Consider the following 22,578-nt stretch of genomic DNA (forward strand, 5'->3'; position numbering starts at 1 on the left):
GTGTTAGTCTGAATCTGTAAAAAGCAACAGAGGGTCCTGTGGCACCTTTAAGACTAACAGAAGTATTGGGAGCATAAGCTTTCGTGGGTAAGAACCTCACTTCTTCAGATGCAAGAAGTGAGGTTCTTACCCACAAAAGCTTATGCTCCCAATACTTCTGTTAGTCTTAAAGGTGCCACAGGACCCTCTGTTGCTTTTTACAGATTCAGACTAACACTGCTACCCCTCTGATAATTTAAAACAATTTTACCTTTAGAATTCTGGAGCTATTTTAAAAGTTTAATATCCAGAAGTACTTCATTACCCCAGCCTAGTTACCCCACTGGCTGATGGTATTGCCACTGGCACGCTTCCAAGAATCCCCTATTTCTCACACCTATTCATGATGGTAGATCCCACCTCTACCTTTACCCAGGAATTTTGAAACACGCCTTTCCAGCTGTAGTTTGTGACTCACTAGAAATCCATCTACACTCTAACTTTTTTAACACCTTGCACATGGTACCATAGCAATCTTGAGAGTGCTCCCCATGATCCTTTTTGATACCCAAAGAGGCTTAAGACCAGTCAGAGAATACAGTCCCTAGAGTGAAACAACTGTTGGCCTTCTTTTCTTCTGGATCTGTCTCTTATCTGTGCATTATCTTCTGTAGGAATGGGTAGCAGTGATGAATGGTCTGATGTTCAGGATATCGTAGACTCTACGCCAGAGCTGGACATGTGCCAGGACCCCCGACTGGAGCACACTGGAAACAGGTACTTGCCTTTATCTTTTGTAAATATGCTATTTACTCTCCTTCATGTAACTTCTCAAGAAGTGAAGAGAGAATCTGGGTTAAAGAGCTTGTGTAATTAAAGCTGCATAGAGCTATGGTACATGTTAATGTGGTGGAGACATTGGTGTAAGAGCAATCATTGGATCCTTGCTTCCTCTGCCTAGTGCAGAATGAAGGATCCCTCAGGCACAAAACTCCCTGTTATCATGGGAAGAACACAAGCTCAAAATCTGTGTTAGAAATCTCCTCCAGATGATTCACAGTTGGACAGGTTTCAGTCAGTACAGTTTGCTGTGCTCCCATGAGAGAAGGGAAGGTGGCATGATAAAAGAGAGAGGACAGACTAAGGAGGTATGGGGCTTATGGGCTGAAGTGGTAGAAAAGAGAAAAAGCCAGTTGTCTAGTAAAAGGATGGCCCTGAATTCTGTTTCAAAATCCAGATCCTTCTCAGGTTTGCCATATATAGGTTGGCACTTGACAATGTGTGATTTTTACGGTGAAATCCTCTGTTTCAATGGTTTATGCTTGATTAGAACACCAGCTTCCCCTTAAGTGGGAGGTTGCCTGAAGGCCATTCATTTTGGTGTATCACCGCTGCCAGGCATATAATAGCCTAGATCAAGGGTCTCCAAACTTTATGAGACGAGGGCCATATTAGATTTTTTAATGGGCTTCGCGTGCCAAAGCGACTGTGGAAAAAATTAAATATATGCAAATATATGCAAAACTGTTAAAAAACAACACTATTTTACTGTCTCAGTGTTGCATTAAATTCTAAATCAGGTATAAAAGTTAATCGATGCAGGTACTGTGAAATCACATAAAATATTTGTCAATGCATTAAAAATTATTTCACATAATTTTTTTTTAATGTTATTTCTAAAAACTCACACATTTGTATCATACAAATACTATTTGGTTCTATTAGTGCTGTAGTTAAAATTTAACCATTATAAAATTGTTAATTTCCATCTTCTTTACTCCATTTATTGGAGATGTAATTAAGCATCGGCTTGTATTTTTACTCTAAGAGGCAGGGGTCCGTTGCAGCAGCAACTCTCCCCTAAGTTAGCTCCCCTTTTGTGGGGGACACTGGCTCCCAGAGGCACTCACTCCTCTGCACAGCTCAGCTGAGCTACCCCCCACCCCACCCGACTCGGGCGAGCAGCTGCTGGTGTAGTGAAGCATGCTCAGTACACCATAAGTAGCACGTTTCTAGCAGAGCAGTATCCTTCACTACACCGGCAGCCCCTCCCCCTGCCTGCTCGGCGTGCTTACTCTGCTGCAGCCTGCCTGTTTGCTTCTCCCTGTACCTGCTCGGCTGCAGCAGCAACTTTCCCCTTAGTTGGCTCCCCTTTTAGGGGGACACTGGCTCCCAGAGGCACTCACCCCTCTGCACAGCTCAGCTGTGCTGCAGCCTCGCGTGAGCTGTGCTGCAGCCTCGCGTGAGCTGCTGCCGGTGGCCCCTCCCCCTGCCTGCTCGGGGTGCCTACTCTGCTGTTCGCTTCTACCCTATTGGTTGGAGGGCCGGACAAATGGAAGCCCCGGGCCGGATCTGGCCCGCGGCCGTAGTTTAGAGACCCCTGTCCTAGATGAATGTATGGCAAAGAGAATCAATAAAAGGGAAACAGCACATGGTGAGTGGTCTTCATTTGGACAAGCACTGGACAGGGGAGGAGGCATGAAGAATTTGGATGATGCAGGGACGAGGAGCAAAGTTTCCTCTTAGGACGGTATGGCCAGAACGTGTGAGAGGCATGTGTAATGTTCTGAGAACAACAGCAGGAGGCACCACTGTGGCAGAGCCAGTTGTGTATGTTGTAGGCCATGAGAGTGGCTGATGAGATGAAGAATAATCAGTCTGAACATGAGTGGAGAAGAACCCCAGGGATGCAGCTACAAGGAGAGAGCCCTTTAGTCAAGGAAATCTGTGCACCAAGGAGACAGACTAGGGGCTGCTGGTTAGAAGGACAATGTACATTGAGGTTACTGAGCCTTGGACTTGCTGTTTTAACATGCATAATGCTTCCTAAAGTTTCAATTATTAAATTGGTAAATCCAGAAGTGGTCCTCTTCCTGTTTGTTGCTGCCCACTAGTGAGGGTGTGTGTCTCAGAATATGTTGGTCCACAGCATTGGTGTTTATCTCCAATTCTTCAGTGCTATCAGATGCTAGTATAGCCATGGAGATAAAAAAAAACTCCACGTCATAGAACCATAGAAGATTATAGTTGGAAGAGACCTCAGGAGATCATGTAGTCCAGCCCCCTGCTCAAAGCAGGACCAACCCCAACTAAATCATCTCAGCCAGGGCTTTGTCAAGCTGGGCCTTAAAAACCTCTAAGGGTGAAGATTCCACCACCTCTCTAGGTAACCCATTCCTGCGCTTCACCATCCTCCTAGTGAAATAGTGTTTCCTAATATCCAACCTAGATCTCCCCCACTGCAACTTGAGACCATTGCGCCTTCTTCTTCTTCGAGTCCTTGCTCATATCGATTTCAATTAGGGTTAGGTGTGCGCCGTGTGCACGATCATCGGAGAATTTTTACTCTAGCAACACCCGGTGGGTCGGCTGTGGAGCCCTCTGGAGTGGCACCTTCATGGCGCTGGATATATACCCCAGCCGGCCCAGCGCCCCCTCAGTTCCTTCTTACCACCCGTGACGGTTGTTGGAACTGTGGAGCTCAGTTTAGCCAACACTCCACTCTCCCTAGCGCTCTTATTGCTGTTTGTACACAGTTGTTACAGTGTTATAGTGTTAGTTGTCATAGTTGTAGTTTAGTCTAGTAGTTGTAGTTTTTAGGGGTGAGGGGTTTCTCTCCCTGCCCCGCCCCCCCCGGAAAGGGCTGGTCCACCTCAACAGACTTTGCCTCTTCCGGATGCGCTTGCAGATCCCCATCCCACAGCGGAAGCCAGGGAACACAGGCAGTGGCCTCGGCACCGTTGACTCCGGCACCAAGGGTGGAGCCATTGAGTCCGGTGCACCTGGACTCCCCGACTCGCAGCGTGGTCGAGGTCCAGATTCCTTCCATGACAGATACTTTTGCGGCTGCAAGGGATCTGATTGCCATGACCGTGTCGGCGTCGCCTCAACAGTCCAAGGCTCCAGCACCGGTCCGCGTGGTTACCTTCATGGGGCAAACCAGCCCTTATTCTTCTGCTGGCCCCGTTCCCGTTTTCAGTGCCGTTCGCTCTCCGCGGCACCGGTCATACTCGCAGCACCGTTCAGACTCCCGGCACCGGTCTGTATGCCAGTTTCCATCCAGGAGCAGATCCAGATCCAGACGCCATTCCCGTCAGTGGTCGTCGTCACAGACAAGGTCCAGATCCCGGCACTGGTCTAGACCTCGGCACTGGTCTCGGTCCCGGCGCCGCTCTCCAGCCTTGCGGCACCGATCCACGTCGTGCTGTCATGAACCAGCGTAATCCCACTTAGCACCACCATGGCCCTCTCGTTCTGCCTCTTGTTCAACGGGATCGGACGCAGGGTCCCGTGTTTCGGACTGCTGCCGCTTGGACCACAGCTACCTGGACCCTGGGGCTGGTCACTCGCAGGTGCAGGGACAAGGTCCTGTTCAGGGGTCTACTCAGTGGTCCTTTTGGACGCCTTGGGCGTACCACCAGGCCCAAGGTGCTCCTTCCGGGGCATCTCGCTCAGCCCCTTCTGAGCCGCAAGTGCCAGAGGCCACTGTCAACCATCCTGCTTCTGGGGGTATGGAGGCCGCAGGGATGTCCCTCCTGCCTCCGGACCCTCTCCCAACTCCTGTGCCTGATCCAGACGCAGAGGTAGCTGGCCCCGATCCACGGGTCACCACCCAGCAAGAGGCCCCAGACAATCCTCTTCCTCCCGTGGCCTCTTCCTAATCGTCACAGGATGAGGTGGTAGTGGGAATGGCCATTTTGGGTCCCCCTCCAGTAGACCTCCATGCCCACCAGGACCTCTTACGTAGGGTGGCACATAACATGAACCTCCAAGCGGAGGAGGTTATAGAGGTTTGTCAACAGAGGCTCCATCCAGGGTGGCCCTACCGATCATTCGGACCATCCAGGCCACGGCCAGAACAATCTGGCAGACACCTGCGTCCATTCCTCTGATGGCTAAAAAGGTGGAGCGAAAGTACTATGTCCCCTCTAAGGGGTATGACTATTTGTTCAACCACTCACAGCCCTGTTCACTGGGGGTGACCTCAGTGAACGAAAAGGAGCGTCATGGACAACAGGCTCCTGCACCCAAATCGAAGGAGGCCAAGCGCCTTGATCTATTCAGGCGCAAGGTCTACTCTGTGGGCGGACTTCAGCTCAGGATCGCAAACCAGCAGGCGCTCCTGGGCCGTTATAACTATAATTTGTGGAACTCCATGCAGAAGTTCAAAGAGCTGGTTCCACTGGAGTCCAGTGAGGAGTTTGGGGCCCTAGTGGAAGAGGGCAAAACGGTGGCATGGACCTCCTTGCAGGCCTCGTTAGACCCGCAGACTCCGCTGCTTGCACCCTTTCCTCGGGGATTGCAATGCAGCATATCACCTGGCTGCAAGCGTCTGTTTTTCCGCCGGAGCTTCAGCAGACGTTACAGGACCTTCAATTCGAGGGCGAAGGCCTGTTCTCACAGAAGACAGACTGAAGGCTCCAAAATCTCTCAGACTCAAGGGTCATAATGAAATTGTTGGGCATGCACAGACCGGTTACCCAACGAAAACCCTTTAAGCCCCAGCTTCAACGATCCTATCCCCCTCCTCGGCTGAGGCAGGATTTTCACAGGAGGCGGGGCTGTGGTGGCAGGAGGAAGCTCTCTAACCACCAGTCAAGGCAGAGCCAGGGTCCGTCCAAACCCTCTGCAGGCCCTAAGCAAAACTTTTGAAGGGATGCCCGAGGACAGTGTACTGGACCTCATTCTGGATCCTTCCCCACCCTTCCTGAATCGTTTATCCCGTTTCCACCATGCTTGGTCGCTCATAACTATGGATCGTTGGGTCCTTCGCACGGTGGAAAGGGGATACTCTCTCCAATTTTCTTTTTCCCCACTATCCCATCCTTCCTCCCCATCCCTCTTCAGGGACCCTTCTCACGAGCAACTCCTCATCCAGGAGGTGTGGATGGTCCTTGCCATGGGAGCGATTGAGGAGGTTCCAAGGGAGCTAAGGGGTAGGGGGTTTTACTCCCATTACTTCCTAATCCCCAAGGCAAAGGGCAGGCTGCAGCCTATCCTGGACGTGCGTGGACTCAACAAATTCATGGTAAAGTTGAAGTTCCGCATGGTCACCTTGGGCACCATCATACCTTCCCCGGATCCTGGAGACTGGTACGCTGCCCTCGACATGAAGGTTGTGTATTTCCACATTGCGATTCATCTAGCACACAGACGTTTCCTGCGCTTTGTTGTCAACCACAAACACTATCAGTTCGTGGTCCTTCCCTTCAGTCTCTCCACGGCCCCTCGGGTGTTCACCAAATGTATGGCGGTTGTGGCAGACTTCCTCCATCGACGACGTGTATAGGTATACCCGTAACTCGACTACTGGCTTATCCAAGGACGTACCAAGGATCAAGTACAGTCTCACCTCCAACTAGTCATGCTCACGTTCCGTCAGTTAGGCCTCCTCCTCAACATGGAGAAGTCGACGCTAGAACCGACTCAGAGAATAGAACTTATTGGGGTGGTCCTGGACTCGGGGTGCGCACAAGCCCTCCTACCAGATGCTCGCTTCCAAACTTTGTCGAGTCTCATCATGAGCCTTCAAAACTTCCCAACCTCGACAGCGAGAACGTGCCTGAATCTTCTAGGCCATATGGCTTCCTGCACATATGTAACCAGGTATGCCAGGCTATGTCTCTGCCCTCTTCAGGCATGGCTGGCATCTGTCTATCGCCCAGGCCGAGACAACCTGAACCTTGTGGTCACCGTCCCAGAGAGTCCTGGCCTCCCTTCAATGGTGGCTGGACCCATGGCTGGTGTGCGAAGGAGTTCCATTCCACACCCCTCAGTCCTCCTTATCCCTTGTCACAGATGTGTCAGCCCTGGAATGGGGTGCCCATCTCGGGGACACCCAGACACAAGGTCTCTGGACCCAGTCAGATCTCTCTTCGAGAGTTGTTGGCTGTTCGTCTGGCTTGTCAAGCTTTCCAGGAGCAGCTGCATGGTCATTGTGTAGCAGTCCTCACAGACAATACCACGGCCATGTTCTACATCAACAAACAAGGTGGCCCTCGGTCCTCCCCCCTTTGTCAGGAGGCCATTCGACTGTGGGAATTCTGCATAGCCCACTCCATTCACCTGGTGGCATCTTTCCTCCCAGAGGTCCAGAACACATTGGCGGACCGCCTCAGCAGATCCTTCCAATCCCACGAGCGGTCAATATGCCCAGATGTGATCTATACCATCTTCGTGAAGTGGGGGTTTCCCCAGGTCAATCTGTTTGCCTCACACGGCAATCGGAAATGCCTGGCATTCTGCTCCCTTCAAGGTCGCTCTCTAGGCTCCCTCACAGACGCCTTCCTGCTTCTGTGGACAAGCTGGCAGTTTTACGCCTTCCCGCCGTTTCCCCTGGTATACAAGGTCTTGCTCAAGGTACGCAGGGACAAGACATGTCTGATCCTGGTCGCCCCGGCATGGCCCAGGCAGCATTGGTACACCACGCTGTTGGAGATCTCCATGGATGCCCCAGTCCCGCTGCCCCTCTTTCCAGATCTGATTACTCAGGATCACGGCTGCCTCTGTCACCCTGACCTTTGGTCCCTCCACATCACGGCATGGATGCTGCATGGCTGAGCTACTCAGAGCTCCTCTGCTCTCGTTTGGTGCAGGAAACCTTCCACTCGGGGTACATATATGGCTAAATGGAAGTGATTCTCTTGCTGGTGTTCTCTCCATGACACGCCCCCCACCCAAACGTCTGTACCTCTCATCCTGGACTATCTCCTGAGCCTGAAATGGCAGGGCCTGGCGATATCTTCTATCAGAGTTCATCTGGCAGCCATCTCAGCCTTCCACCTGGGAGTGAATGGCCGTTCTGTCTTCGCCAACCCCATGGTTGGTAGGCTCTTCAAGGGACTGGACCGCCTCTACCCACAGGTTCGGCAGACAGTACCCACATGGGACCTTAACCTGGTCCTTTCCAGGCTTACAGGGGCCACTTTTGAACTGTTGACCACATGTTCCCTCTTATACCTCTCTTGGAAGACAGCTTTCCTCGTTGCTATCACTTAGGCAAGGCGTGTCTCCGAGCTCAAGGCTCTCACCTCGGAACCACCTTACACGATCTTCCATAAGGACAAGGTGCAGCTACGACCTCATCCTGCCTTCCTTCCCAAGGTGGTGTCGTCTTTTCATATCGACCAAGACATCTTCCTCCCGGTTTTCTACCTGAAACCGCATGCCAGTAGTCAGGAACAGCAGCTGCAGTCCCTTGATGTTCGTAGGGCTCTCGCCTTCTGCATTGAGTGTACGAAGTCTTTCCAGAAAACGACGCAGCTTTTCGTCGTGGTAGTGGACCAGATGAAGGGCCTCCTGGTGTTCTCCCAGCGGATCTCTTCATGGATCATGTCTTGTATTCGTGCTTGCTATGATTTAGCGGGTGTCCCGATCCCTTCTATCACGGCTCACTCCACAAGGGCTCAAGCCTCGTTGGCAGCATTCCTGGCCCACATACCAGTTCAGGAGATCTGCAGAGCCGCGGCTTGGTTGTCAGTACTTACATTTGCCTCACACTATGCCATCATTAGGCAGGCCAGAGACGATGCGGCGTTCGGTAGAGCAGTCCTACAATCCATAGTACTTCACTCCGATCCCACTGCCTAGGTAAGGCATGGGAGTCATCTAATTGGAATCGATATGAGCAAGCACTCAAAGAAGAAAAGACGGTTACTCACCTTTGTGACTGTTTGTAGTGAGGCGGCCCGGCTCCCAGCCACCCCAGAGAGGGACGAGCCCCTCCGGATGCCAAAGTGGGCGGAGCCACTGGAGCCTGCGCCCGCCCCCCAAAGGTCAAAGCGCAGGACAGGAAGTATAAAAGCCCCACCCCAGGGCTCAAAAGCTGCCTGGCCACTGGAGAAGCCAGACGCTGGGGGCCTAGCTCCAGCTGGGGAGACTCCTGCAGCCTGTGACCGACCCGAGGACTGGCCATACCAGTCAAGGCCTGATGACGACCAGACCCCGGAGAAGCTGTTAAGCCTACCAGTGAGAAGCGACCCAGAGGAGCTGCCAAGCCTACCGCTCACCGAGTACCCTGAGGAGCCCATGGTGCTTGATTCTGTGGAGGACACCAACTAGACGCAGGTATTGCTAGAGGGGGAGGTAGGAAGTAGGCTGGGGGCAGCCGACCCTAGTTTGGTTGCGGCACACCCAGAGCCGATGTCAGTGAGTTGTAGCCAGGATCCCCACTGACACAGCAGCAGGCTGCCTGCCGCTGTTAGGGCCCCGGGCTGGGACGCAGTGGCAGGGCCAGCTCCAGGGTTTTGGCCGCCCGAAGTAGCCAAAAAAAACACCGCGATTGCGATCTGCCGCGGCAATTCGGCGGGAGGTCCTTCGCTCCAAATGAGAGTGAGGGACCGGCCGCCGAACAGCAGGATGTGCCGCCTCTCTCCGAAGTGGCTGCCCCAAGCACCTGCTTGGTAAGCTGGTGCCTGGAGCCGGCCCTCCGCAGTGGAGTGGGTGGGCCTGCATCCCCCCTGCCACCCCACTCACGGGTGGCAGTCTCCCCCTCTTCCCAGACACTCAGAACCAGGAGCCTGGACTTGTTATTGAACTGTTGGCTCAGCCCTGCCTGAGGGTCTGAGCTCCAGACAGTTTGTTTGCTGCCCTGCCCTGACCCAGGGCCTGGGCTCGTTCCTGAACTCTTTTTGCTCAGCCCCTGCCTGAGGGCCTGAGCTCCTGACTGTGTGTGTGGCCCCGCCCTGACCCAGGGCTTGGGCCTGATAGTGAACTATTTTGCTCAGCCCCTGCCTGAGGGCCTGAGCTCCAGACTTTGTGTTGCCCCGCCCTGACCCAGGGCCTGGGCCTGATAGTGAACTATTTTGCTCAGCCCCTGCCTGAGGGCCTGAGCTCCAGACTGTGTGTTGCGCCGCCCTGACCCAGGGCCTGGGCCTGATATTGAACTATTTGCTCACCCCCTGCCTGGGGCCTGAGCTCTAGACTGTTTGTTTGCTGCCCCGCCCTGACCCAGGGCCCGGGCTTGTTCCGGAACTATTTGCTCAGCCCCTACTTGAGGGCCTGAGCTCCCGACTGGATGCTTGCTGCCCGCCCTGACCCAGGTCCGGGCCTGTCACTGAACTATTTGTTCAGCCCCTGCCTGAGGGCCTGAGCCCTTGATTGTTTCCTGCCTCACCCGGCTAATTCCCCGACTCACCGGACCTAAGTAGTGAGGCGGCCTGGCTCCCAGCCACCCCAGAGAGGGGCGACTCCAACCGAACCCTTCTATACTGTTGTTCTTTGAGATGTGTTGCTCATATCTATTCCAAACCCGCCCTCCTTCCCCTCTGTCGGAGTTGCCGGCAAGAAGAAACTGCGGGGGCACTGGGCCGGCTGGGGTATATATCCAGTGCCATGAAGGCGCCACTCCAGGGAGCTCTACAGCCGACTCACCAGGTGTTGCTAGGGTAAAAATTCTCTGATGATTGTGCACGCAGCACGCGCACACCTAATTGGAATAGATATGAGCAACACATCTCGAAGAACAACAGTTACAAAGGTGAGTAACCGTCTTTTCTGTCATCTGCCACCACTAAGAACAGCCTAGCTCCATCCTCTTTGGAACCCCCCCTCAGGTAGTTGAAGGCTGCTATCAAATCCCCCCTCACTCTTCTTTTCTGCAGATTATATAAGCCCAGTTCCCTCAGCCTCTCCTCGCAAATCATGTGCCCCAGACCCCTAATAATTTTTGTTGCCCTCCACTGGACTCTCTCCAATTTGTCGACATCCTTTCTGTAGTGGGGGCCCAAAACTGGATGCAATACTCCAGATGTGGCCTCACCAGTGCCGAATTGAAGGGAATAATCACTATCTGATGGCAGTGCTCCTACTAATGCAGCCCAATATGCCGTTAGCCTTCTTGGCAACAAGGGCACACTGTTGACGAGAAGTTGGATGAGAGTCCACTGTAATTCCCAGGTCCTTTTCTGAAGAACTGTTGCTTAGCCAGTTGGTCCTCGGCCTCTAGCTGTGCATAGGATTCTTTCATCCTAAGTGCAGGACTCTGCACTTGTCCTTGTTGAACCTCATCAGATTTATTTTGGCCCAATCCTCCAATTTGTCTAGGTCACTCTGGACCCTATCCCTACCCTCCAGCGTATCTACCTCTCCCGCCAGCTTATTGTCATCCACAAACTTGCTGAGGGTGCAATCCATCCCATCATCCAGATCATTAATGAAGATGTTGAACAAAACTGGCCCCAGGACACACCCCTGGGGCACGCCGCTTGATACCGGCTGCCAACTAGATATGGAGCCATTGATCACTACCCGTTGAGCCTGACGATCTAGCCAGCTTTCTATCCACCTTATAGTCCATTCATCCAATCCATACTTTTTTAACTTGCTGGCAAGAATACTGTGGGAGACCGTATAAAAATATTTGCTAAAGTCAAGATATATCACGTCCACTGCTTTCCCCATATCCACAGAGCCAATTATCTCATCATAGAAGGCAATCAGGTTGGTCAGGCATGACTTGCAAATGGACAGCAGTGTGTGCCTCATTTTGTGAGTCACAGCTGACCACAGTGCCCCATGGATTCATGACCTCCAGGCTAGATTACAGAAATGTAGTATATCTAGGAATGAAGCTACAAAACCTGAGATAAGTTCCAGTGGTACTGAACATTATCATCTGTCTGCTTAGCAGAAAGCTGTGAACATATCACTTTCTGCACTGATTCCCAATACAGTAGAATGCAGTTCAAGGTGTTTATTCCAGTATTCAAACCAGTCCATGGGATTGGCTCTGGTTACCTGATAGGTTGCATCCCCCTCAATGATCATGACCTCCCACAACACCTGTGTTCCATTGGAGCCATGAAACTGTCAACAAATAGGAGGAGGCTCATGTGTGCAAGAAAGGGAACTTTCACAGGAATCAGACCAAGAATCTGGAACTTGCTCCCAACTGAGGATAAAAAAGATCCCAGACCTTGCTGTTTCCAATACTAAATGTAAGGTTTATCTCTTTGATTTACCTTTTCCTAAATAAGTCCACTCACACATATATAGCCATGCACACATGCTCACTAAAAGAATAAACAAATCCCTACAGGCTAATTTCTCCCTCACGTCTGTAGGAGAAATTACGTTGTTGTTGTTGTTTTCAATTTTTAAATAATTATCTGGCCCCACCATTGTAGTGGGTGCCAGCCATGTACCTGAACTGATGGAATTGTGGGATTGAATGGTCTCCAAGATCTACGATAAAACAAATGAATACTAATAATCAGAGTTAGGAGCTCCAGTTAGTAGGAAACATTCTGGTTTTTATATAATAAATATAAAACAATATGATTTTTAAAGGAGTTTTGCATTAATCTGTTGATCTGAGCTAGGCCTGCTATGCTGATCTAAGGGACACTGGAGGTACATCTTTCATATTAGGAACCTGAAGGATACTTGTCCTTGATATGAGGAGTAAGGTATATTTATCCCTTACATAGTAAGTCCACGGTCTCAGCCCTATAGTGAATGAATGGAAAGATATCTGTATTTTGATTGCAGTGATCTACTTTGTTCGATAATTCAGGAGAGGAATCTTCTATCTAAAATACTTCCAAGTAACAAGATTCCTTCTTTTTATTTCCTCCAACAACAGCCCAACACAGGGGATTGTCAACAAAGCTTTTGGCATCAACACAGACTCTCTGTATCATGAACTTTCCACAGCAGGGTCGGAAGTCATCGGGGATGTGGATGAAGGAGCAGATCTGCTAGGTAAAAGATGTTTATAACAACTGTGTTCACTCCACTGTAGTTAGGGCTGAGTGACAGCTTTAGAAACGGACAATTTTCTTTCTTCCTTTCAGAATTGTGGCTCCTTGTCAATAAAAACAATTTGGGATGGAATTTGGGACAGTCTAGTAATGAAATATGTAATAATCATAATATAACTAACAAAAAGTCATTTTAATAGCTTTGGGACTTGTTTTGTTAGGACTGTCTTTGTCTGTGTGCGTAGGTTAATTTTTGTGTGTGATTCTCCTGCACAAACTCCCTGGAAGAACATTTGTGCTTCCTTCCCTTTCACCACCCAAAGATAATTTTGCAGACACTTGCAACTGAATATGGAGTGATTGATATAAATTTGAAAACAGACCACTGTTCTGCAAGACAGTAATCACTTTTCCTAATTTTATAAAAACTTCAAAAAAATTCTTTTTATACAGAAATATTATAGCCTATATTGTATGTTTTACTCTGCTGTAGAGAGTATAAAAAAGAATGCCGTACACCTTTTAGGGCAATCTTGGAAGGGGCTTATTATGTCTTGAAACCTGGGCACATCACCTGAGGTTCCTGACCAGGACTTTGGAACAGCCAAAGAAGGGAATCTAGCCCAAGTTATAGACTGAGCCCAGTGCTTCCTGGGGTAGAACTTTGGGTGTCTAGATCCCATTCATGAGAGCCCTTAAGCACATGATTAAGTCCCATAGAAGTTAATACAGTGCAGATATGATCGACAAAGCCTATAGTTATGTACATCACTCTCAAGTCTCAATGTCTTGATTTGAGGAGCTCTTCAGTAACTTGAGACATAAGAGGGCTCTCACAGAATGCCTTCTGTGCTCCGAATACAAGCAAGAGATGTATTTGAAAGCATTAAGTGTGTTGGGTGAATATATTTTCTTGCTGGTTGTCTCTTGAGCTTGCTGAAATGGCAAAGGCTCACGGCCTATCTCATCATTGATTCTGAAAATACAGTATTCACCAAAGTACTTTGGATGTAGATTCAGCCAAGCCAGTTTGTGATCTTGTTGCAAAATTGCAATGGACCATCTCTGTAAAAAATAAAAAGATATCTAAATCACTTTTGACAAGAACAGACTATGAGCCCTATATCTAAACCTTCTAAGGCCTCAATGGTGTGTTGCTGCATAGGTGATTGTTTATAGCCTATTTATTGCAGTACCTTTGCAGCATTTGGAACAGCTGCATTGTGCAGTAGCAGCAGATCACAAAAATGCTGGCCAGTGCCTGAGTCCTAAGGCATTTATTGTTTAGATTCTGATGCAGGACTGATGAATAATTTTGGAGAAGAGCCCAGTTGAAAACAACTCATTGTTACTGAGGCACTTGGCTTGTATATGACGGGAGGCAGCACTTTTGCAGACATTTATTATAATTGTGTTTACCAGCTCTTATGGAAGAATACGTCTGATCAAGGGTGAAGCACGAGTACTGTCAGAGACAGGGATATTATGAACCATCATAAGGTCTGACACTGCCACTCAGAGTGAAGGAGACTTTAGTAGAAACTGTACATGGATGTTAGATCTTCATCTGTCTACTGTAGCATGAATTTTGGTTACCCATCTCAGCATACATTGTTGGCTCCTCTCTTCCCAAAAGAGTCAGATTGCTATAGCTACTGAAAATCTAGCTGCTGCCCATCTGTTTTATCCTTCTCCCCTTGTGCTTCTCCTGTCTGTAAGAGCACTGTCTGGCAATCTGTCAGCAATCATATTCTCTGTTCGTGTCAACTGCTGCTTGATGTTGTTTGCTTTCTACTTGTCAGGAAACATCAGGTTCTGAAATGTTTGTCATTCAGGAGAATGACAACCTCAGCTTAAAAACTACTTGGAACAGTACATTCCCAGTTCATTGTGTCTTGTCTACCTGGAATTCACTCGCAAGAATCTTGGGGTTCAGACCCTGTAGTCTGAAGGGGCCTGGCCCAGCACAGTCTGTGACAAACTTAGGCCCAGAGTTTCAAGTGGTCACACATTTTGTTTGAACAGCTTGAGACACTTTGAAGCTGCTTTTCAGTGGTGCTAAGCACCTACAAGTTAATGAACTCAAAGATTACTTCACCTCTAAGCACTAAGGACTTCTGACAATCAGGCCTAAGGTTCTCAAATTGGGCACCTGAAATAACAGAATCATAGAACCATAGAAGTGTAGGACTGAAAGGGACCACGAGAGATGATCTAGTCCTGTCCCCTGCACTCAACACAGTACTACATAATAACTAGGCCATTCCTGACAAGTGTTGGTCTAACCTGTTCTTAAAAACATCCGGTGACGGAGATTCCACAACCTCCCTAGTCAATTTATTCCAGTGCTTAACTACCCTGACAGGAAGTTTTTCCTAATGTCCAACCTGAACCTCCCTTGCTGCAATTTAAGCCCATTGCTTCTTGTCCTATCCTCAGAGATTCACGAGAACAATTTTTCTCCCTCCTCTTTGTAATAACATTTTATGTACATGAAAACTGTTGCCATGTCCCCTCTCAGTCTTTTCTTCTCCATACTAAACGTAAGTGCCTTGAGCTGCCTCTTTGTTCAGATGCAAAAGACTGTTTCCTTTTTCTCCTTGTTGCACACTGAGATGGAAAGAAGAGAGTTTCTTTAAACTTCAGTTTGCTCCTGTTTGGAACTGAGGCTTCTATTTTGCCCTCTTCTTGATGTTTAAAAGCAAGCTATTTTTTGCTGGCTACCCCATATTGGGAGTGTTACTGTTTGTGGGCAGTGTCTTCACCTGTCTTGTTATTTGTAGGTTCCTCCTTCTGTGAGTGGGTCTTGTAGTAAACCTTCACAGTAACTGAATTTGGGGTTGTTCTCTTCACTCTTCATTTATTAAATGTACTGTAGAAGCAGGAGCATACTCTAGGTGATGAAATACCTAAAAATGCTCCACAAAAGCAAAACCCATTGTAATAAAAGCACTAAGAGCCCAATTAAAAGGAAATCCTTAGGGCTTAAATATATTAGCAAAAGGAAGTACTTAATAGCTTATATTCACAGAACTCCTCTCTTTTCTAAGAAGTCCTACCTTATACCATGTCAAATGAAGTGCCATCCTAAACAAGACTCTTGCTTTATGTTTTCCCAGTCCTGAATGACTACTCTTTCTATGGAAAGATTTGTCCTTCCTAGAGATCAACCAGGAAAATGAACCTGTCACCAAGGAAGAATTTCGAAGACCTCCAGGATCACTCTGAAAGCTTCTGATTTTTCATCCTACATACCCAAGTTGTTACACCAAGAAACATATTAAAGCATGTCCTCCCCTGCCGTCCTACTGAGGATCATAGGATAGGATTTTTCAGTCACCAGCTTTTTTGTGATTCTGCCCTCGACAATTTTCTGGTTTTGATTAGAGCAACAGAACTCCATACAATCATCAGGAGGCCTCTGTGGCTCATCACTGAGGGTGGATACAGCTTACAGTCTCAAAGCTGTTGTAATGACTCTGGCCATCTAGGTGGGGAGGCTTTTATGGATTCCCTTACAAGCCTGGGAAATGGGATGAAGTGAGGCCTATCAGTTTCCTGGAAATTATGTTAATCTATTTAGGCCTTTTGTTGGGTTCTGGTGACCTAATCTAAGGGAAGTTTTGATTTGGATGATATGAAGCACACATTGCTAGGACGGGGTGAGGGAAGGGAGGCAGGTCGAAGATTTTAAATGTTATACTTTTATATTTAATCCATCATAAGTTTTAGAAGGCTCTGGCTATAAATGCTTTCTCAAACTCACAGACAAAAAGGCTAATTTAGTTTATTGTTCCTTCTGCCCTCACACACTCAAAGTTCTAAAGATCTTTGATAAAGCTGCAGTTTAGCCATAAAAAAAGCTAGGGCTTGATCGTAGTGAATCTGTTGGTTTTTCTGCTCTTTTCCGACAAGTTGTTATCTCTGGGGCACTTTTTTCCTTCATCCCGACTACAGCCTGAAGAATCACAGAGAAAATTGCATGAAGTAGACATGGTACAAACAGTGGAGAGAGAGCTCAACAGGATCCAGAAATTAAGAAGCGCTCTTTCTATTTTTGGACCAGATTCTGAACTCTCACCGTGTAAATCAGTGGAAGCCAATAGAGTTATTTCAGGCTGTCACCAGTGTAAATGAGACAGTCTAGCCTTGATTCTAATATTGGAGACCCAAAAATGGGTGCAAAGTCTTCCAAATATATTTTTCCCGGGTGGATTAAGATTCTTAATATCGGAAGAATGTCATTTGTGATGCCTTTAAAACAATAGATGTCTACAGAAGTTATTCTTGTACAATCCTCAGGAAGCATATTTATCTCCTGGTTGGAGGGATTTTAGTCTGTCTTTCTGGATGTTTGCAAAGCTAGCTTTGGACTATCATTTCTTGGCACTCTTTTTTGCAGCTTTGGAGAGAATGGTCTAAATTCATTGGTTAAATCCAGATTTCCCATTGCTTTGTTATAGCTTCATATACATTTGTTCATGTAAGGATGTAGTTGAGAGAGTGGTGTGGAATATAAACAATTATTTACTAGTAATAATTGTTAATTGAATTCCCCTCTTTCCAACTACAACCCGATGAACATTCTTTCTCATTTACTCCTGCATGTTCATTTTTTACTGCTATAATCTCACTGTATTTACTGTACATACAGTATGTGTGTCTCTCTCTCTCACACACACAAACACCCTTCCAGTTTTCACTGCCCATAAAAATCTGGAGCTGAAGGGTGAGGGGCAAAATAGATGCTGTTTATGGCTATGGGAGGGTCCTTCTTTTCACTGCTAGGTGACCTGGCCATGTTTACTTTGGCGACCTTGCTTTTCATAAAAGAGGTTTTGTGATGAAGAGAGAGATTCAGCTAATATACTAGTGGTAAGTTATATATTATTTCATCACAGAAGTTGAAGCCAAATAACAAAGCCAGTCCCGGGGTTGGGGTATAAAGACTGTTTTAAATACTAATGGCTGTATTTGCAGGTTAAGGCATCCTTTGACTACATCATTGGTACTATGAGATATGGTTGGGAAAGACAAATATATCATTCACTTAGGTGAGGAAGAGGAAGAGGCGGGATATGGGAACTAGCCTTTGGCCAGCAGTTTTAAATAGAACATATCATAGGAAAACAAAGGTTCATCTAGCATAGGAAGTCACGGCCTCGTCAGATTCTTGTCTGCAAAACTGATAACCAAGGCATATGGTTCCAGGTTCATTGTGGGTTACCTTCCCTTGATTTTTTTTATGTCCTGTATGTTGAGTCATGCCATCTGCAGTCATGGCAGGTCCTGTCCTTACTATTTCATGCGTTTTGACATTGAAATGGCTGAATCATTGTTAATTTTTTTAACAAAATTTTGATTTTGTTGGTTTCAGTCACTGATTGATCCTTTTTTCGCTTCCTTTTCCCCCCTGTCTCTCTGTGCTTCGCTGGACATGGCCCTTAGGGGAGTTCTCAGGTGTGTATCTCTCCTCTGTTCAGTTTCCTTGTTTCTCTTTATCCTTGTTGAGTTTAGATTGAATGATGTGGTATACACATGATACTCCCCTGCTGCTGTCCAATCAGAGTTGGTTTTGCAGCCTTTGTTCTGCCTTTTCCTTGTTTGATTGGCTTGCACTGATAAGTCCTGATATAATACAACATCTCTGCTTTATGCTCACATGCCTGCTATGTCTTGATAAGCCTTTTTTTTTTTTTGGGTGGCTTTCTGTAGGTTCGCTCCACGCTCTTAATAGGACCATGAGGAAACCCTACTATGTCTTTCCCTCTAGTCTGGGGTGGAAAGTTCCTTTTTGTCAGGGCAGGAGCTGTACCCCAAGCCCAATCCAGGTGGGCACAGAAATCTAGCTTAGGTTCTTCTCCTTACTCCAAATGAATGAAGATTGAGATGGACTTGAAAGTGGCAAAACTTCTGCTCTTTGTTGAAGCCTTGTCCTCCTGGTTAAACATTTTGCAGATGCTGTCTCTGTGCCTTCCTATTACGCTGTTTTTGTAAAGGAAACTCACTGCTTTAGGGCCACATTCTGCCATCAGAAGTCATCCCTGGGAGCCCTACATTTGGAGAATTTGATCCTTCTCTTACAGTGCACTTAGGGCCTGATCCAGTTCCCAAGTTGGATTGGGCCTTTACTGCCTATCCAAGGCAGTTGATGTGCAGATACAAATGTCTTTGGGGGCAGTGCAGACGTGCTGAGTGACTTCATGTCCCATTGACTCCCTGGGAGTTGAGAAAGCCAGTGCCTCTCAGGGTTGGGCCTACAGAGCACTGAGAGAGCTTTGTCAAGGAAAGGGAAAGCAGCATGCATCTTCCTTTCTTTTGGTCTGGATTTTCTTTATCATTCTCCCATGAAAGACCAAAGCCTAAGATATTTCCCCAGGAAAAGCCCCACTGAAGTGAGTGGGCATGTGGAATGTTCCTGTGTAAGGAAATGGGCTTGACCCTATGTAAAGAGAGGAAGGGCACCCTGGATATAAACTATGATTTCCCCCCATTTTAATTTCCCTCTCCCGCTGTCTTTCCCATGCCCTGTCCATGCTGTCTGGTTAGTTACCTTTGTTGTGGGGGTGGGAGATGATTAAGATGGAAATGGAACAGGAAATCCTGTGGAGCATATTCTGATATCTCAGGCTTTAAATCCCTGTTAGGCCAAGCTCTAGTGAGCAGGATATAGACTTGCCCCTACTGAGCATCACAATGTACACCATGCACACATACATGAATATGTATCACTGTATCACACACGTCATAGTATGTACCACGCACACACATTCATACACACTGATGAGCTGCTCTATTTGCTGTTTACAGATTGGTACTTAATGGCTGCTTTTTTCTCTTCCTTTCTTTCTCCCCTCTCCCTTTGTCCCCATCTCTTTCTGTTTCCCCTTCTCGTATGGAATGGCTCTCATAGTGCGGGATGATTTCTTTGGTAAGGCGAAGGCCATTTTTAAAATATGTTTTTTCTTAACTCCTTTTGTCCACCCAACATCTCTTCATGCTTCTTGAGTTCTCTTGGTTTTGTTTTTTGTGGTGGTGATGTCATCTCTTAGACACAGGAGACAATAGCTAAGTTTCTGTGGATTTGGGCTTCCCTTTTGTTTCTGGATGTAGTTGATCATCCACTTTGATGCTTCAGACTGTGACTGTCTGTCTGAATATGGAAGATCTATAGTATGGGATGACTCTGTAAAATATGTCTCTGTCTTCCCAGGTTTTTCCTCACTTTGGTTGCATGCAGGGGTACATGAAAAGATCTCCTTTTAATTCCACCCCAGAGTTCTCTTCATATAGATTGGGTTGTCCCTCTGCTAACTTCTCAGAGTTTCCCCACTCTGTGCACTAAGATCAGGTTGTCTTGGAATACCATGCTGCTGCTTTGGGGAAGATTGTCTCCTGTCCTCTATTTACATAAATAGCCCTCTGTACCATTCCTGGGATAAGGTGTCCTGTAGTTTCCACTGTGCCGTTTTTGGGAAGATATCTGTGGCTTGGACAGTGTGGAGCTTCTAGTTCTGGGGTGATTGGCTGATCCTCTCCATCACAGCTCCTTTCTGTACTGGAGATGCACCAGTACCCAATAAGTAGCAAGGGAATCAAAATGCAGAAAGGAGTAATCCAAAGAAGGTCCTACACATGAACTCCCATTCCTCCCTTCTGCTTCTGGAACATCATTATGCCATTTCTGAAAATGCTATTAGATATACATTTAATTTAGTTTATTGCTAAAAGCCAGTAGGAGGGGGTGGGAATGTCACTTTTAGGGATATAAGTAGAGTTTAAAAATAGTAACTGTTTAACCTATTAAAATTCTATCGGTTAAACAGTTAGCCATTAAGGAGTTCTGCCCCACTATGCCCAGGACTCCACTGCTAGCTGGTGCGCGGGGCTCTACTGCCTCCTCGTTCCCAGGCACAGGCGGCAGGGGAGTTTAATTGTTAACTGAAATCAATAAGACTGATGCTTATCGGTTAACCAGTTAAACTTTTACATCCCTAGTCACTTTATAACCAGAGTCCCATGCCCATAATCTCTGAGCTTAGTGGATAGCACCGTACCACATATGTGATCATCTGTAGGAGGAAAGAAAGGGGGCATTTCTCATTCCTCTTCCCCCACAACAGAAATACGTTTTTAGTAGGTTAACACCCAACTTGGAGTTTTTGTCTCCCACTTCTGAGGTGTTTGTAGTGTTCCCCACCCCCAGCACCCTGAGAACACGTAGCCTGAAACATCAAAGTGATTCATTTCCTGTCTATTCAGTATTTTTTAATTTTTACTTTTTAAAATGCTGCTTCTTGTCCATCCTTGCTGGGAATTTGCTTTTGCCATCATGAACCCATCCCATCTAATTGTGGGAAGAGGATCTGTGTGTCGAAGTGTTGTTTCTCTAACTTCCATTTACTTCAAGTGTGAGTCATTTATTATTTTCCTGTAAAAGTGAGTTTACACCTTGAATAATTTCTATATCTGTTATAAAGGAAGGAATTTTTGTACAGCAAGGTAATATGATGGAGAACTTCCACGCAAACCATGGCAGTTGTGTGAGCTTTTTGTACTTCATCATCTGTAGTGAGAGAATGCTATCTAAGCATCAGTGTCATGCCATGAGGGGAGAGGGGTTGTCTTTATGCTTCTACCCCCTAGAATTCTGTTTGGCCCCCATTGGGGAGGGGACTGTCTCTATAGCTGTAACCCAAAGAGTCCCTTCGAGCAGGAAACTGTCCTTGATGGGTTGGTCCCCTTTCAGTTTCACTTAAAAGTAATGAACTCAGCCCTCGCTCTTAGGCTCAGATCTTTAAAAATGTGCATGCAAAAGTGCAACCTCATAGCCCTGTGTGCGAGCTGCATTTGTGCCACAGCGGCACACCTTTTACGATTAGGGCCTGCAGTATTGTGGCTCTGAATTAATCTTAATATCTTTAGAGATGCCTAAATAAAACTAAAGAAACAAGGGGGCACCCTATGTAAAACCCTGCTAAGATTGCAGTAGTAGGACGAGGATGGTGCCATGGAGCCTTCATGTGCATGGAGCTGGCTACAAGAATTCTGAAAATGGGTATATTTAAGGACTGGGGATTTGGCTTCTATACTAAGAAAAGCAAAAATTTTGTGACACCCGCTGATGGGTTGTAAACTGGACAACACTCTGCATTGCTATAAATCTGTGGACACTAAGAACCCCTGAACTCCTAGCTTCCCTCCATAGCAGTCACTATAAGGAACAGTTGTAGTACGTCAGGGTTGGAGTGGGAGTCTTAGACCCAGCTTCTCCTAACCAGCTTTAGTGCAACCATCTCCTTGGCCCATCCCCTCAAGGAAGCTTGTGTGTATTTAGGTAAGTGGTAAAAAAAAAATTGTATTCTTTACAGAAAAGACACACGGACACATTTGCTGCTGTTATGTATTATTTCAGCAGGAGGCACTCTGCAGCAGGACACACAGCTGTAAGGCTGCCTAGCAAAAGCTATTTCTCTTCCTAAGCATGAGTCAATTAGCCCAGAATAAGGCTCTGTCTTTCTGGAGGTGCAGATCAAAACTTCCGGGCCTCTTTTTTCAGGAATGGGCAAAGAAGTGGGGAATCTGCTGTTGGAGAACTCGCAACTTCTGGAGACCAAGTAAGAAATCGTTGCATGTTCTGAGCTGCTTATCTATTTTTATATGCTTCTTGTCATCTTGGAATAGATCTGCATCAGAACTCCTGCCTCATCGAGACATGTTGGCTTCTGGTTTGGCAACCTTTCTTTGATGGTTTTGGCTCCTTGGAGTTCCTCTTCCTCAAGCCATGTTTGAGGGGCTTTCCTTTGCATATTTCTTTTGTACAGTCACTTGACTGAACATTCCACACACATGCTTGTAGGGCCTTACCCCTCTTGAAGTCAATGGCAGGCTTTTCATT

The 22,578-nt window shown here is 47.2% G+C and overlaps 1 protein-coding gene across 29 annotated transcripts in view; it reads left to right on the forward strand.

The window, feature by feature from the left end:
- MAPK8IP3 (mitogen-activated protein kinase 8 interacting protein 3) overlaps positions 1–22,578 on the forward strand; it is a 174,831-nt gene that overhangs the window by 81,146 nt on the left and 71,107 nt on the right. For 20 of the 29 annotated variants that reach the window (XM_034782838.1, XM_034782851.1, XM_034782840.1 and 17 more), the window contains 5 exons: positions 654–756; positions 12,563–12,681; positions 18,129–18,140; positions 19,594–19,611; positions 22,240–22,297. In XM_034782838.1, coding sequence (XP_034638729.1) covers positions 654–756; positions 12,563–12,681; positions 18,129–18,140; positions 19,594–19,611; positions 22,240–22,297 — 310 coding nt within the window. The remainder of the gene's footprint in view (positions 1–653; positions 757–12,562; positions 12,682–18,128; positions 18,141–19,593; positions 19,612–22,239; positions 22,298–22,578) is intronic. The other 9 variants (XM_034782841.1, XM_034782853.1, XM_034782862.1 and 6 more) reach the window with 2 other exon arrangements.

Source organism: Trachemys scripta, chromosome 10 (genome assembly GCF_013100865.1).
Source record: "Trachemys scripta elegans isolate TJP31775 chromosome 10, CAS_Tse_1.0, whole genome shotgun sequence".
Taxonomy (NCBI): Eukaryota; Metazoa; Chordata; order Testudines; family Emydidae; genus Trachemys; species Trachemys scripta.